This window comes from Gopherus flavomarginatus, chromosome 2, assembly GCF_025201925.1.
Source record: "Gopherus flavomarginatus isolate rGopFla2 chromosome 2, rGopFla2.mat.asm, whole genome shotgun sequence".
NCBI lineage: Eukaryota > Metazoa > Chordata > Testudines > Testudinidae > Gopherus > Gopherus flavomarginatus.
In genome coordinates this window covers 228,232,594-228,249,927 of record NC_066618.1, presented here as the reverse complement: position 1 = coordinate 228,249,927, position 17,334 = coordinate 228,232,594, and the positions used below count along the sequence as shown (strand labels likewise).

Sequence of the window (17,334 nt, the reverse complement as noted above, 5' to 3'; positions counted from 1 at the left end):
GAACCCCACTGTGCTGATCTGTAACCCAGAGTTAAGCGTCTAGAATAACAATTTTCACTGAGAAAAGACAGACAGTGGCTGGAAAGTGGTTTAAATTATGTAGTGAGTAAGAGGACCAGATTCTTCCCTGCAATATGGCCCCTTTGTGCTGCACTGCCAGCAGGTATATCCAGCCTTGAGAAAATAATCCCACTGCCAGGGAATCCACTGGTATTGCAGACCTGGCAAAGAGCTGTGATGCCACTCCTCCTCCCTGCTGCCAGCGTAGCATAGAATAGGCATCATGGCTAGAGGAAAGAGGGCACGGATAGAACACCCCTATGCCACGCTGATCCCCTACTTCAGTTTTGGCCAATTGTGTTGTGGGGACTGGCCCTAGGCACTGCATAAACAGCATCAGTGACATCACTGAGGAGGCCACAAAGTTGAGTATACAGCCATCTTTACACCCCAACACCTCAATGGACTGCATTGTGTGCAATTTGTCCCTAATCAGGGATCTGGCCCAAGACCTTTGCTCTGAGCACTTCTGCTCCCAGAGAACATTGACATGTCCAATGGTCTCAGGGCCAATGGTTCTGTTTTGCAAGTAGAAGCCTGGCAGTTATCCCCATGCAAAGCAAATGAATGATAATATCTATTTCTAATTCATTGTTATCTGGTTCATATGCACAACAGTTGCTTAATTTTGGTGGTAATTTCCAGAAAATATTGTCTTTCTCTCTCTTAGTGAAATAGCCTGTCCAGATGCCCCCTAAAAAAAAAAATTCTGAATTTGGAAAAAGCTCAACATCTCTCTAAAAAGGAAAGCACTGAGAAATAACCAGAGCTGTCAATTTAGTTCAATGTCAGTTCTCCAAAGATTTCAGGGCTTAAAAATGTTAAAAGTGCCAGATGCTATTATCTGTTATTCATGTTACCATTATGTTCTGGTCTTTGCTGAAATCAATATAAACTTCCATCTGTACATTAATGGAATTTCATTGCTTTCTTGCTTTCTTTTGTGCCCGTGCATGAATACACAAACACACTCTTTGTAGAAAATGGACCTCTGGTTCTGATTTTTTAGAATTCTAATAACATTTCATTTTAACTCTACTGTCTAGAAATTGTACTCTGCACTTAATTAGCTGAGATAAGTATCCACCCATTCTCTGTTACCATAAGTTAAAAAAAAAAGGGAGATGGATGATGGAGGGGAGTTTCTTTGACCCATTCTATAAAGGATTTATGTCACAGTAAATATGAAATCCAATAGAGGGGTGCACAGCCCAGGTACCTGGTCTACATGCTGAGCACTGTATGTGTGAAGCCAAGGAAAGAATTCTCCGCTCCAACTTGCAGTAGTAGCTTGCAGCTGCTAATGCTGGGTATGGGCAGGACTGGCTAGTCAGGGGCCAATGGACAGCCCATTCATGAGTTTATTGCCAGAGGATCTGCATGGTCAGGGACCAGCTGGCCATGAACATAGCCCAGTTTGCCTTCTCCAGCCTCCCCTGGCATGCAAGGAACTTCAGTTTCTTTCTGCATGTCCCCTTTGCATCATGCCTCCCTTCTAGTTGATACTGCAATTTTTAACTTCCCCACCACCCAGGATTTCGGCTGCTTGAATAATAACAGTATCCCCCAAACTATTAAGGGAAATTATTGGTTTAAATGTTTGTCTCTATCTTTCTTCAGAAATATGCTAGAGGATATCAACAGGAAAAAGACAGTTTTTTAATCCCCTTAATCTCAATTAGCATCTTTTTCATGCTATGTGCTTCCCTTTAAAACATATCTTTCTTTTGCAAAGAATCTGAGACAAAAAGTTTATTTACAGTGGAATTAAGATTGTAAGAAACTACCTGTTAATATAAAAGAGTATTATTACATTATTGCAATGCAGGGAATTTATAGTTAACATTTGAAAACCCAAATGTTTGAAAGTCAAAACATTCAAACCAGAGCCGGCACTAGGCATAAGCAGACTAAGCAATTGCTTAGGGTCCCAAGCAGCTCAATGGGGCCCTCTATAACTTGCAAGCAATTATCTAATGAATTTATGTGCTGGGTGTATCTCTGTCTCTGCCTCTGTCTCTGTCTCACACACACACACACACACACACACACACCCAGGTATCTTCCACTTGATATAAAGAATAAATCCCTTTGATGGAAACATTAATAGGTCCCTTATCTTCTATGTGAGTCAGCCACTAGAAGGCAACATAAAACACGCATAAAAGGCAATCCGCCTGGAGCAGGAAAATGGGGACATTAAGCCTGGCTTGTGAGGTTATTTGGGGTCTCTGGCCCTTGTTGCAGGATGCAGGGAGGTACCAGTCTCTAGTTTCTGATTAATGATGGATTAATGATGGATTAACTCTTCATAGGCAGTTACAGTGCTGAGGTTCCTCTCTGATAGTAGGGGTCAACAGTTAGCACTTGAAAAGTACATAAGGAAGGGTGGTCAGAGTAAAGGGCAGAGATCAAGGTGATGGGAGAAATATTGACCCCTTTGAAATCAATGGCAAAACTCTGATATTTAGCCTTTGGAACAACATTTTTTAAATTTCCTGATTTTCAAATGCTGCTTTTTAACATTAACTCCAAATTGTATTTACTTTCACAGGTGTAGGTTTTTATATTTACTTTTTAGTAATGTTTTAAATTAATAAATATTTATGTTATATTAATATTAAATTGAAGTAAAGTAAAGTAATAGATAGTTACACCTTTTGGCTTTTTTAAGGTTGTCTTTATCTGAAATTTTCCTTTAAAAACAAAATCCCAAAAGCCTAAAATATTAGTTGAATTTCCTCCATTTAAAAGTATTAATAATTACCATGAAAAAACTGTGTAGAAAAAAATGAAGAAAAATATTTGTACTCTCTATGTTAGTTATAGTAGCATGTGAGATGATTCCCAAACAATCTAACCTCACAAATGCAGTTGTAAAAATTAGCAGTAATTGATTTATCAATAATATGACGAGGTTTATATGTGTGTATATATGATATGAGTTATAGTAGGCAATAAACAGCCAACACCTGAAAGCAGAAGGAAGTAATCTAAAGGAACCAGCTACAGACTGGCATAGGTGAGCTGCCAGAACTGGGGAGCATATGGAAGCTTCATCAGAATCAACACCCCCACTAGGCAGAAGTTACAGGTGCTGGAATAGGGATGCAGTCACTCCCCCTGGTTTGAAGTGGTTTCCATTAAGTACAGGGTTTACAGTTTATTTGACTGGCTCTCAGTACTCCCATTATACAAGTTGTTCCAGCACCCCTGCAGAAGCTCCATTTGCAGTCCACATTCACCCCAGTTTCTGTTGTTCTCTTCACTCTGTGCTTATCAGCTCCACATAAGTACATGTCTCTGTGGTTCTCTCCAGCCCTGGAGATCCTCTAAGTGCCACAATTCCCCAGCCCTGGTCCTGGAGAGCTTGTCAACTGTACAATGTCGGAAGCACCTACAGTACTAGGGAGCTTTGCAGGACCAAAGTGCTTCTTGTCCCAACCTTAGGCAGCCATCTCTGGTCCTATTAAGCCTTTTCTGCAAAGCCTATTTATCTAGGTCTTCTTGCTCCAGTGGCGTTTATAAACTGGCATGAATCCCAGCTGGGAATTCTACAGACTTTATAGTTCTGCCAGGGACTCTGGAGATTTCTCAAAGGTTTACGAATTCAGAATGAATCCCACCAAAATGAACCACTTAACCTTCCAAAAAAATTTCAAAGCCACTAGTTCTCAGTGAGAACAAAACAATCTTGAACTTTCTAGACCAAGCCTTTTTGAAGCAGTGACATTCTAAAAACAGAAGTCTTCAGAAAGTGAAACTGTAATATTCAATATTTCAGATTTCCAAAATGTCTTTTCAATGGAGTGACTACTATGTCTCCATAATATCCATTAAACAGCAAAACAACAGATGGTAACATTTAAATTTTTATCTACAAATGAACAGACCAGGTTAGAACTGAAGACCCATTCCTACGATTCTGCTAGAAAATTGCAAAGAACATTTGTGATTTTTTTCATAATAAGACTCTAATATTTGGATAAGATTAAAATATCACCTCATGCTACACTCTTAGGGAGTTTTGCATTTACGTCTCCTAGACTGCATCTTAATGATTTATTTGTTTATGATACAATCATATTTATTTGTATAGCATACAGTAGCACAGTGATTTACTTGCAGAAGAAAACAAGCAAAATCTCCCCTTGCAAAACTATAGGTTCTGTAACTCAAAATGTTCAATAACTTTCAGGACAAGGGCTGTATTTTCACCTTCTTTTCTCTGTAGATTTTTCTTTCATTAGCATTATCATTTTCCAAATATAAACCCTGTTTACTCAGCATACAGATTCAAGACCTCGTGTGGCTTCCAGATCTCTAGGAATTATTTTACAAATAAATAATTGCAGACAGTAAAACATCTATCCCTTAATGTCTGAAAATATGGTGCATTAATCTTTTATCATATCTCCATCACTGCTGAAATCTTAGATAATTTTGCCTGTATGTTCTTCAAGAGGTTCCTTCCCCTCCCCACCCCCAAAAAACAAAAGATTGGTTGAATATAAAAAGACAGGGAAGAGAGAAAACCTGTTGTGACATTCTTATCTGATATTTCAGAAAGATCCATTGAGCTCCCCAGAAAACCTGGAGGAAAAAAAGTATCCAGGAGATGTCTCCATACCAAGTCCAAAACCCAAGCTCCATCCGAGAGATCTCAAGAAGGAACTCATCACGTGAGTCACAAAAATGTCTCGTTTTCCTTTCTCCTCCTCTGTGGAGACAAAAGACACTAAGAACAGTAGAACGTCTGTGAGTCGGCTGCTTTGGAGGAGCTGTGCAGGGGAATTCTGCACCTGCTGCTTCCTACACAAGAGTGTTCCATTGTGGCCCTCTTGGGCTGGGCAGCAGTGAGGTTTATAATCAAGGCAAGTCAGGAGAGGACTGTCGGCCTGGATGGAGGATTCATGACTATACTTAGATTTACTGTCTAACCCCACCACTCATGCACAGAGGTAATAAAATGGCAGCAGCCACTACTACACACGTGGATTGTAGTAATGATTGCAGAGTAGCTGTTCTGAGACTCCTATTACTGTTCTGGAAAACAGATTTTATTCCCCTCTGTCCTCCATGGAGATCCCCTGCAGTGATTTTGTGTAGGAATCCCAGGCATAGCTCTAGGATTTAAAAGAAGCAGAGCTGATAAAAAAATATGGACCATAAAGACAAACAACTCACTAAGGACTCAATCCTGCCTGTCTGCAGGGAACCATGTGCAAACTCAGAAAAGATTTAGCTATAATAGCTAAAGACAATTAAGGCAGGAGAGGTTACCACACATACTGCACAATGATGTCCATGTCAGAATGGCATGTAGATGTCACCATGAGTGTAGTGCTAAGATGCAGGCTGCCCTTCTATAAGATAATGGAAAATCAGCAGTCATATCCATACATTACATTATGTGTGCATATTACCAGATGATCCCAGAGTTCTCAAGCAGGAAGATGAGCAAAACAGCTTCAGATGAGTTTAGTTCAAGGACTAAATCAAGAGTCTCAAATTCCTTTGTATGAGAATAATACAGACTGAGAATAAATTCAAGATGATTTAGATTAAAGGATCATTCCTAAAAGAAACCTCAGCTGTTCCTTTACAATAAATAACAGGAGTTCATGCCTGTTAAATACTGGTGCTGAATGTAAGACAAGTAACAGTGACTGTAAAAAAAAATCCATTGAGCAGCATCATCCCCAGGTACATTCCATGTGCTCCAGATGTTGAACAACTTAATGTGCTTGATGGACAAAGTGTTTTAAGACCATTGCTCAAAATAGGAAAAAACAGTTTCTGCCTTGTACATTACATAATAATTAACTGTCTGCTCTATCCAGATCCCCAATATACAGAGCATGATTCTCTTCTCACTTACACTGCTGTAACTCAGTAGAAGCTCCACTGAAGCCTGTGAAGTTACAACAGTGTAAAACTTGTGTGAGTGGAGAATCAGGCCCACGGTCTCCTTCATTTTTTGCAAGATGGTCTGTGTCCTAGAGCTCAACCCACAAATGAATGTGGGGTGTCTGCCTCAGAGTCATTTCTGCATGTCCTTGTTGTCAGCATTTGTTATGCAGTAACAGCAGGCTCAGCTCTATACTGAACATAGATGAAGAAACAGTCCTTGTTCAAGGTGTTTATAGTGTAAACAGACTGTTCCCTTACTTGCACAATCTGAACTATAATATGTCTCACTTCCTTTTAAAAAACATAGATTTAAAGTAGGAAAATGAAGCAGCTTTTGAGCATTAACACAGACTGGGCCATTTTGTTATCTGATAAAGCAACACAGTTGTGGAAACATATAGAATAACACAGCAGAGTCACTTGGCACCTACTTTTTAAAAACAATAAAAACCAAAACCAACTGTGACTTATACAGATTTATCTCAAGTGGCAGGGAAGAAAGCAGTGTATGTTCTGATTAAGAAAGTTAATTAATAACTTCGTTTTATAAGAATTAGATCTGAGACCTTCCAAACAGGCAGATTATTTAAAACGATTGAATGGAGGTCATGTTATTCACTAGTCTGTTTACACGTGCAATGCCAGTAGCCAGTTGGCATGCACAGGCCAAGATTTTCAGAAATGACTAATGATTTTGGGTATCCAGCCTGAGAATCCCTAGAGGGGCCTTGTTTTCAGAAAAAGCTGATTATCCACCTTCTGAAAATTAGGCCCTTTTCAACTGTCTCTGTTTGGACACCCAAGACCACTAATCATGTCTTAAAATCCTGGCCATGCTCCTTGAAAAATCTTTGGATTCACTTCAAAACATTGTCAACATCTAAAACATTTTTTTGACATTCATAGACTGCTCTGTCTCTAATTTAATATTCACCTGGGACTCAGTATACATATTTCATTTCTGTTTTCCCCTCTATCTCCCAACCCTGGTAGGCGCCTCAAGACAAAAGCAGTCTGCACCACTTAGTGATGATAGTTCATAGCACATCACTGCAGACTCATTCACAGCTGAACTCCATGACATCAACCCTTGTCCTGCTATTTGCTTTGCAGACTCAGTGGCACTGAGTCAGTGAGACTCAATCTCTGTTTCTGGAAATTACGTTTCCTAGGGGAAAACTCTGTAGAGTGAGTCTTTCACCTCTGGTAGTGCAATCTGCATATTGGCTGCTCACCATATTGTATCTGCAATTGCAGTTCATGACCTAAATGGCCTCAGGCTTGAGTTTATTCTGTCTCTTTTAAAACAACGACAAAAAACGGTTGTGAATTTATTAAAAACATTAATGTCTTTCCTTCTGTGATGTTTATTTCTTTGTGATATGGGCTGGTTTCCAGATGTTGATAAAAACATTTTTCTTCTTTTCATAATAACTGGGTGTCCTTTCTTCACCTTATTATCAGATTACTTACAACAATTGCATCCAATTTTAACACGTACGCAGTAGATACACTACACACAGAGTGGCAGTGTATAGCTAAAGTGCACCTGCCCAGACAATGAAACAAGAAACATTTTTAATACATTGGATGAAGAATCCATAGATGATACTGGGGACAGACAGTATGTACTGTGTGCCCACTGAGCCTAGAATATACTGAGCAAGTCAGTACAAGTGGCTCCATCATGAGGAAGTTCTTATAATGACATAGGCTCTTAAAAAAAATATCTATACAAAGAGGATGATTTCCAACAGCCCCAATGGGCCATTCCAGCAACTTGGAATAGCTGGGTCATAGAAACATCCTGGCCATACCCATCCTGCAAGAGGTGATGTAGAGCCAGCTACACTGATTGTGCCTATTGGGGACTCCTCTACACTGGAGAACTCTGACAGAGTCCATCTGCCTGGTTTGAGACCCTGAATGAGTCAATATAAAGGGTTCAGAGAACAACAATGAATAAGCCCCTCAAAGCCTGATTTTCAGGTATATCAAAGACCCTTTATACAACTCCAACATCATAAAGAGCCTTACAACGTGCGTACACGTAATTCATCCCTGCTCCTGTCCTTTCTGCTTTACACTGCTAGAGCAGTATATAGGGACTTAAGTGTGAATGAGAATCAGACCTCAATGAGTAAGGCCTGGTCTACATTACATGGGTAGGTCAACATAAGCTGCCTTGCATCAACCTAGCTGTGGAAGTGTCTTCACATAAATTAGGCTCCTGCTGACATAAGTACCTCTTTATGCTGATTTAGTAACACCATCTCCCCAGGCGGCACAGAGTCACAGTCGATGTAATTATGTCGATGCAGTGTCAGTGTAAATACTACGTTGCTTATGTTGATTGTTACTGGCCTCCAGGAGCAATCCCATAATGCCCCACACTGACAATGCAATCGATACAAGCATGCCGATGCAAGGAGCAAAATGTGCACGCACACAAGCGATTTAATAACAAAGATAGCTGTATGCCAACGTAAGTTAGGTCGATATCATTTTGTAGTGTAGACATAGCCTAAATCAGACTTATTTTACTACTTTGGAGCAATTTTTTAGTGCTTTGCCACTTACACTCACTTTACACTAAACTTGTAATTTATGATCCCTTCACTAGGGCCATCAGCAAGAATTGAACTCAAGATGTGGCATTGCAGCACACACCTATACGATTTGAGCTAAGGAAATAAGTCAGTTAGCTGGTAGAAGCCCGTGGGACGTTAGTGGAGACATGGCACAATTTTGCCAGTGTACTACATGTACACCATCATTTTTGTTATTGCTGAATAGAACCCAGAAGCTTCCTGGGGAATTGAACCTGTTCACTCCAGGCTGCAGTTGGATGAATGGTCAGTTGCATCTGTCCTGGAAGTCACAATGACACCTAATTCCATTACTGGAAGTCTTTAACTCAAGACCAGATGCCTTTCTAAAAGATATGTTCTAGCTCAGCCAGAAGTTATGGGAATAATGCAGGCATTGCTAGCAGAGGTTCTATGGCCTATTGTTATGCAGGAAGTCAGACTTAGATGTTCATAATGGTACTTGCTGACCTTAAAATCTATGAATTGTCATAAAAAATAGCTGGCAGTAATGAAATACCCAGACTGCACCATGATCTGTGGTAATTGCATTTGGTGGTTTCAGCTAACCCAGAGATACATAAAATTGTTTTGATTCACACGAGTTATGAAACTTTACACAATTGTACTGTGTTCTAACCCACATACTTAGATCGAGAGTGGTACTGTCATGATGAAAACATTGATTTTAGATAATATCAAATCTAGTTGGTGTGAAGTTGGTATGTGGTAGGTTGTTGTTTAGCAGTGAGGGGTGAACTGTATTTACATAATTTGGAAACACTCTTAACTCTAAATGCACTTTCTATACTCAGCTGCCCAACTCCAGGATGTGATGGCAGTGGTCATGTAACAGGAAACTATGCATCACACCGCAGGTGAGAAATGACAAAAACTCATAACAGGAAGTAGAGTTGCTGTATGTACAGTCAGCTTCTAATATTTTTATATATAACAATATTGGGCAATAATTTTCAGCCAGTTAATGTACCCAGCAAACTCAGCCTTTGTTTTTTCATGTGGTATATCTCACAAGGTTTTTTAAACTGATTACAAACAGTTCACTGTGATTATTTGTTATGCAAGCTGTATGGATTAGCTGAGATTGGTTAGATAAATCATATGGTACTGTTTGTGTGTCCTTAAGTGCATGAGTGTGCAAACACTACTGCCATGAATACAGATTTAAAAGTAGGTTTCCACAAACTTTAGTACATGTGCTTTGAAGTTCTCAAATTTGCAAATGCTTTTTGTGGAGTGCCCCCTATTTACTCTCTAGGCTGGGACAATGGTTCCATCTCCTGCCTTTCTGTTTGGGTATAGGGAGGAAGCAGTCCTTGCCTTTCCCCAACAACATGGACTACAGCTCTTTATGCTGGCAGCGCAAAAGAGTGGGAAAGCTCTTTGTACTCTAACCAGCTCCATTCATTTCTGCTTTGGGACCAGACAGAACCTGGCTCCGAGCAAATAACCTGCTCTGATCTAAAGAATGACTACCCTGAATTGTCTAGCTCTTGTTTGCCAACAGCAATTGGTTTTTTTGTTTGTTTGTTTGTTTTGGGGGGAGAAAGGGCTGTTTCTATTCCATAATAAATAACGCTTTTCTAGAAAAATCATTTTCTGTTTTAGCATATTGAAGAAAACATGTTTCACATCTGTTTTCCTTAGTGTTTCCGGGTGCCCATTAGCCGACAAGACGTTAAAATCCCTTATGGCTGCCAACTCTCAGGAGCTTAAGTAAGTAATGACAATAGAAAAAAAGGCTTTGGTTTGGTGATGGCTGTTCATCTCATATTGGCATGTTTCCCAAACAATTGCAGCTATTTAATAGGTGAGAGAATTGATCTTTGTAAAATAAAGGCCAGTTCAACCCCTTGTCCCAAACTTGAAAACAAATTGAAATTAAAGCCTTTGAGAAAATTTGGGCTCAATTTTCTTTGTTTTTCATGTTTTTGCACCTTTTCATATCCATACACTACCCCAAACCTGGTGTAGATACTCCGAATGTTGAAAGAGAGGCTGTTCTGATGGTATTTCTGAACCAGCTGGAGCCAGGAAGTACCAAAGTCTTACAAAGAATCTGATCTCACAAAATACCCCGTCTGATTTCTAGATCAAAGGGGTTAGGATAAGTATTCAGACATCTGAAAACCAAAACAAGCCAAGCCTGCAAATCTTCAGTCTTCATCCTCCAGCACTAGATCGATACCTTCAGCTTAATTTCACTGAGGCAGCCGTCAAATCATATGAATCAGTGTTGCATATTTCTCACCATGAAATGACACAGAAGTGTTTTGCAGGCCCCAGTAGATAGGCAGTTGTATAGGGCCTTAAGCAGACCTCAGTAATCTGCACAGCTGGCCATGGGAGTTAGGAGAGGGATTGGCGGCCAATCACCTAGTTAATGGACAGCTTTTGTCAACAGAAGGGAGTGAAGTAAAAGGATGGTTGGTGCTTTTTAGCTACATCTACACTGCAAGCTAGGGGTGTGATTCCCCTGCTTGTAGTGTAGATGTAGCTTTTGACAGGTTTGCCAGCCCTTTTTTCTCTTTGCATCAGTAAATGGGGTCCTGTTGTATATGGCTTAGAGCGTCAGGGGGGTTTGTGGGCCTGTACACCCTGCCCATAATTAGATCCGCCCTCAGTCCAAATAGAGGAGAGTAAGTTCTGACGATGGTACGTTTACACTGCTTTCATGGCATTTCAAGTACAGGTGGCCAAATCCAGGTTTTAGTTCACGGTTTAGCTACAAATTTTGTCAACTTCCCAAAACAAAACAATGACATTTCCAGTCATGATATTCAGGTAAAAAATATGTTGTGTGACCCTAGCCAAGGAAAGCCTGCTCTCTAGGGACACAGCAAAGGTGGTAGGAAAGGGCCAGCTATGTGGGCAAGAAGTGAAAGATCTTCTCAGAGCATAGACATTACTGAGGTGCTGACACAGTGGCATGACATTTCAGCTTTGGGGTCTGCTGAACTCACCTCCCCAACGTTTGGTTTGAATAAAGCTGTGGAAAGAGTGACAGAACAAAGATTTGTGAAAATGGTGCCAATTCCTAAATCGGTCGCTGATTGAGCGCTTTTACTTGCTTTCCATGAACTCAGACCTGAATGGGTGGTCACACAAACAAAATAAATGGCTGTTCTGCATGCAAACCCACATAGTCACAGGTGAACAGTGACATTTGCATACCCACATAGATACTGTTTAACTAAGGCTTATAAAGTTTCAGTTGTGTAATAAGGAAAGAAAAGCAACAGCATGTGACCTGAGTTACTAACCACATGCTATGAATAACGAGTGAGTCATGGAAGACATAGTCAAAGTTCACAAACAGCCCATAAGCAGAAATTGGTTGCATGAGGTGTTCAGCATCGAATTTCAAATAACCAGCAAAATAGTAAAACTCAAAATTTGTTCCCAGACCATTTGAAAAGAGAAAAAATTATTTGCTATATATAGATCATCCAGCTTCAGGTTTGATCAAACTAATTTCGCTCTATCCAATTTTAAATAAACTCCCATTTTAAAAAAGGTATATTTTTCTACAGCATTGTCTAGAAAAAAAAATATATAGGAAGAAGGAAGGAGAAAAGAAACCCTAAACCTAGATCCTGAAAACATTTCTGCAACTGTGTAGCTATACTCACATCAGTATTTCCTTTTAGTTCACAGGGATTACATAAGTAAAAAACCTCATGGTGTGTTTACATTGCAAACACTGATTGCAATGTAGCTATATCCTTAGATGCACAAGTATTTGCAGGATCAAGCCCCCAGTGACCATTGTCCTAGTTTTATTTCACATAGTTATACAGATATATATGGCATCAAAAAGAACATATGCATATAATTTTACAATAACGTTCACATTTAATTTGCAATAATCAAGTTAAACTTTTTCCTTCTATTTTGACTGACTAAGCCAGCAAGATACCTTTTCTGATTTTCAACTAATCTACAGTTTGCAGTGAAGGACAGATTCCAAATGTGGTTACTTTAGTCAGATTGAAGACATTTAAAATTAGAGGCTTATTGGTACACAGAGTACTACACAAAAGGACTAGTACAGAATATCTTACCTGGTGCCTGAGATAATAAAGGTTCACAAATTTTAAGGCCAGAAGGAACCATTATGATCATCTAGCTTAATTTCCCACATAACACAGCCATGGAATTTCACCCAGTAATTTCTGCATCGAGCCTATAATTTCTGTTTGAGCTATAGCATATCTTTTAGAAAGACAGCCAGTCTTATTTTATAAAGTTCAAGTGATGGAAAATCCACTATGTCCCTTGATCAGTTGTTCCTGTGATTAATTACCAATACAAGTTAGTTCTTTATCATTTCTTTAAACCAACTTGATCCCCCAACTATCATGGTTTAAATACTGATGCAGTAAAAAAATAGAATAATACACTTCTAAAAGGTGCAACTGTACCTTTAAAAGAGAGTTTACAGCTGTATATTTAGGTGTTTAGTACAGTATCCCAGTATGCCTGTACTTAGATCACCCAACCACAAGTAAGACATTGAGACATGTAGCAGGTTATTGAACAATGTGAATTTCCATAGTGGATCAGTACAAGGTTACTTGGCATAGCTGTTTCTGTAATTCTGATACTCTGGAAAAAACATAGTGTTCAAAGTCCCTTGGGGAGGCTTAGCTTTAGTACTCAAAACTGTACAAAACTGCACAAATGCCTGGCACTGCATCTGAAGGTAAATGTTTTCCTTGTGCTGTTAGTGCTGCTTTGTACGCCTAGGTGTGTTTCTTCTTCCTGAATTTTTAAAAGGGAAACTTACAGCAAAAGAGAAAATCCCTTCAAATATGTACAAGAGTAATTGTGAACCTAAATATCTGCCACTCAACCAGCAAGCGCCTGATCCAAAGCCCATTGTAGTCAATGAAGAGGCTCTCATTGACTTCAGTAGACTTTAGATCAGACCCACACGCATTTGCACAGCCAACGTCTATTCAATCTGTGCACCAGTGAGAAAGTATGGTCATAACAGTAAGATACAGGTTTATTCCTTGCATTAGGATGCAGAAATATTTTGTTATTAAACTTTTAGATTTGAAGGCTTCTGTTTGCTGCGCGCAAAAAAGCCCCTGAACTCTAAAATGGAATCAAGGCCCACTTGCCAAATAAAATACCCAGTTATATCCTATGTAAAACAGACGTGGTCTCCTTTCTGTGTACAGAGTTAAAAAACAAAAACTCCTGATTTCTTCTCCTGGCTATGATGTTGATTTTCCCTGTGACCTTTAGTGACATAACTTCTCAGCCTCAATTTCCCCTTCTATAAAATGGAGATTATATTGAAAAATGTGCCTGTCATTGTAAGTCTGACATCAAATAAACACATATCAGTTATTTCACAGAGAAGTCAACAAATAAAAGGCTATGTGTTTGTTTTTCCACAGTTGCTCCTTCATAAGAAAAGAAATATTTTGCTATGAAAACATTAACATATACCGTGCAAATCTGCAGTGCTGTGTTATACAATATATTTCTAGTTCCCTATTAAAAAAAAACAATTATAGAAGAAAACATGAAAGCAGTTTGCCTACTGGAAAAAAATATCAGCAAGAGCTGGTTGTGTTTGTTCAGCAAAAGCTCCACTGCTGTTTCTTCCACTGAAGACAGATTTGTCTGTTCCTTTTTAAAAAGTCATCTCTTTTGCTCTGTGCATTATATTAGGTGTCCCACACCTGGTTGTGATGGCTCTGGTCATGTGACTGGAAATTATGCTTCACACAGAAGGTAAGAATCATTCAATTGTTTGGGAGTGAAATGGAAATCAGTGAGTGTGGGAAATCATGGAACGTGTCAGCGGAACAAAATTGTTTTTCCTGTGTGTACTTCTTTCAGCTTGTCTGGTTGCCCTCGTGCCAGGAAAGGTGGTGTCAAAATTACTCCTACCAAGGAAGAAAAAGAAGACCCTGAACTTAAGTAAGTGCAGAAGCAAGGGTTTACCAGCCAAAAGGGAGAACAGGATGGTGCTTGGTACATCCCAAGAAATGTGCAAGTTATTCTTACATATTCTTACATTCTTATCCTACTGTTAAAGCTAAGATAAAGGATATTTCCACAGTGAAACTGGTGGAACATTTCATTCTGGTCCTATCTGACACAAAGTGTGGCAAAATTTAGGAAAATTCACAGTCTAAAATTCACAACATTTTAGACTGTGGCAAAATTTTGCTATGTTTGCTACAATAAACTATAGCAGTGGTGAAATTTAAGCCTGGATCCAATTAACAAATTCTTGCGAACATTCACCAAAATCTCATATATCACACTTGGAGACACAAAGGGTGAAATCCATCTCTGTGCAGAGAGCTACCATAAGTCACACGCTAAGCCCTGAAAATGTGGATTACTGGGATAGAAGTGGTACATAGGCCTTATGCCATTCCTCTTCTGTACAGGAGTAAAATTACAACCAAGGCAAAAACTGATAACTCTCCACAAGTTCACTTTATTCCTAACTCGGGTATGTGTTCTGTGAAAATAAATAAATAAACAAGCAGCTGCCAAGGCATGTAGGACCAGTTCATTTACAACAAAGGACTTAGTTATTTCCTGTGCTGTTCTTAGTATTTAGTATTTCAGTTAGTGATTGTCTTTCAGACGTCTGGGATGTCATATGAAAGGCCCTAGGCATGTTCTCATTAATGCTGATAGAGCTCTGCAAAACTATCAGGTTTCACCTTGGCAAGTATTTGGAATATATTTGGAAAATAACAGTTTTCCACCTGCTGAAAACCACCTTTTGTTTTTTGCCAAAAATATGAAGAGAGGACAAAAAATGTTGCCTCTTCACAAACCTGCTAAAATGTGATTTTTTTCCCCCTCTGATGACAATTTTTTTCTCTGACATAGTTTTATATAATTGCAATGCTGAAGTGGGTAAGGCATACAGCTGTATTAGAAATGCCTCATCCTGAGATTTGCCAAACACCCCTCATTCCCACTGATATCAGTGGGACATTCGGGTGCTTCTCGGGATCAAGCCCTAATACAGTAGCACAGACAGCATAGTAGCCACTTAGACTCCTTTTCTTAGATGGTTGTTGTTAGACTATTGTCTTCTGTTCTCTTGAGTAAATATAAGGATTCTTTTGCTGTGTTTCTATAGATGTCCAGTGATAGGCTGTGATGGCCAAGGTCACATATCAGGTAAATACACTTCTCATCGCACTGCTTCTGGTTGTCCTTTGGCTGCCAAGAGACAGAAGGAGAGTCCTCTCAATGGGTCTTCATTATCCTGGAAACTGAACAAACAAGAGCTGCCACACTGTCCTTTGCCAGGCTGCAACGGGCTGGGTCATGTTAATAATGTTTTTGTCACCCACAGAAGGTATAATTTTGTGTTTTCTCTCTTGTTTGTTGTTTTTTCTTGACAATTCACTATGGTGTTGCTTTAAAAAATAGAGCTGTAATCTAATTAAATTATGTTGTATTCTTAAAAAGAGTTTATATAGCAGTTGAGGTGATAGGAAGCTGAATAACTTGAGAGTTTGCATGAGGTTAAAACTATTTTTAATATTGCTCACGAGACAATGACTTTCACAGATCTTTCTAGATTTCCTAAGACTGATTACAGGTTTTTGGAACAAGAAGAAGGTAGTTAGACATATATGAAATTACCAGTATTGATTGTGTATCTTCAGCAGGTAATCCAAAATGTTATTGAAATTTCACCACAAGGTTTTGCAAAAGCAACAATTGCATTAATTTTGTTATTACACAAATTGCAAAATTCTTACCAGCCATCCCCATGCATGAGGCCTGTGCTTTCTAGATCCAGCCCTGAAGACATTATGAGGAGAAAAAAAATCTTAAGAATGTTACTAGTTAACATAATTTGTAAGATGATGCATTTTCCCAGTGTAGAGAAGACTGAAAAAGTTTCTGGTGGCCTGCTAGCATTGCGACATCCTTCTGGCCAGTAGTCTGCTCAAGACAAAGAAATAGTGGTCTATATTTCAAATTTAGAAGCCTTCATTGCCCCTTATGTCGAAATACCACTCTCATTAGAACTCTTATTTTTCATAAGCTAAGCAAAACCATGACTTTGTCCCACGGTGCAAAATTTTCCTTCACTACCAGCTTGACTAGATCAGATTATGAATCCCTCTTCCATTTCTTGAGCATAAGGGTGTTCCTTATTGTTTACTTCTAAAGACCCTGCAGTCAATCTTAGCCCTTGAGTGCTAACGGCCTCATATAATTACCAATTGTAAGATCTGAAATAACAAATATCTCTGAAAGTCATCAAAAAGCAAAGTGACTATATATAATACAATCTTTTTAAAAAGCTATTGCAGCCTATAGTATAAATCCAGAGGTATCATCATATTGGTCATATTATGCATCATCAAAATGATACTATAGTTAGGCACAGTGAAAATCTGTACCTCAGTTGTTTTTTTTTAAGTTGGTAAACTCAGCATTTAAAGGGATGCTACTGCCCCCTTTTTTTCTGAAGCATAATTCCTCAATAAACACAGTGGAAAGTTTTGCTTAAAAATTGATGGGACAATATGACCTCAAGATTTCTGTAAATATCACATTCACATAACCTTAGAGTAGCTCCCACTGCTATTTTCATTTGTTTGAAATGTCTGTAAAAATAGTTTGCTTCGAGGCTGAGATTTCGGTGCCAATTTTCAAGCCAGAATTATTTTTTACAGCGAAAATTGCTCTTTGTGAATTATTTTATTCCCTGTAACAAGGTTATAATGGAGCTGCTGACATG

At 39.0% G+C, this 17,334-nt stretch overlaps 1 protein-coding gene across 7 annotated transcripts in view; it reads left to right on the top strand.

Moving 5' to 3' along the window:
• ST18 (ST18 C2H2C-type zinc finger transcription factor) overlaps positions 1-17,334 on the top strand; it is a 230,187-nt gene that overhangs the window by 200,597 nt on the left and 12,256 nt on the right. For 6 of the 7 annotated variants that reach the window (XM_050941937.1, XM_050941938.1, XM_050941932.1 and 3 more), the window contains 6 exons: positions 4,627-4,742; positions 9,377-9,439; positions 10,230-10,298; positions 14,271-14,333; positions 14,442-14,522; positions 15,712-15,933. In XM_050941937.1, the coding sequence (XP_050797894.1) occupies positions 4,627-4,742; positions 9,377-9,439; positions 10,230-10,298; positions 14,271-14,333; positions 14,442-14,522; positions 15,712-15,933 (614 nt within the window). The remainder of the gene's footprint in view (positions 1-4,626; positions 4,743-9,376; positions 9,440-10,229; positions 10,299-14,270; positions 14,334-14,441; positions 14,523-15,711; positions 15,934-17,334) is intronic. The other variant, XR_007772789.1, reaches the window with a different exon arrangement.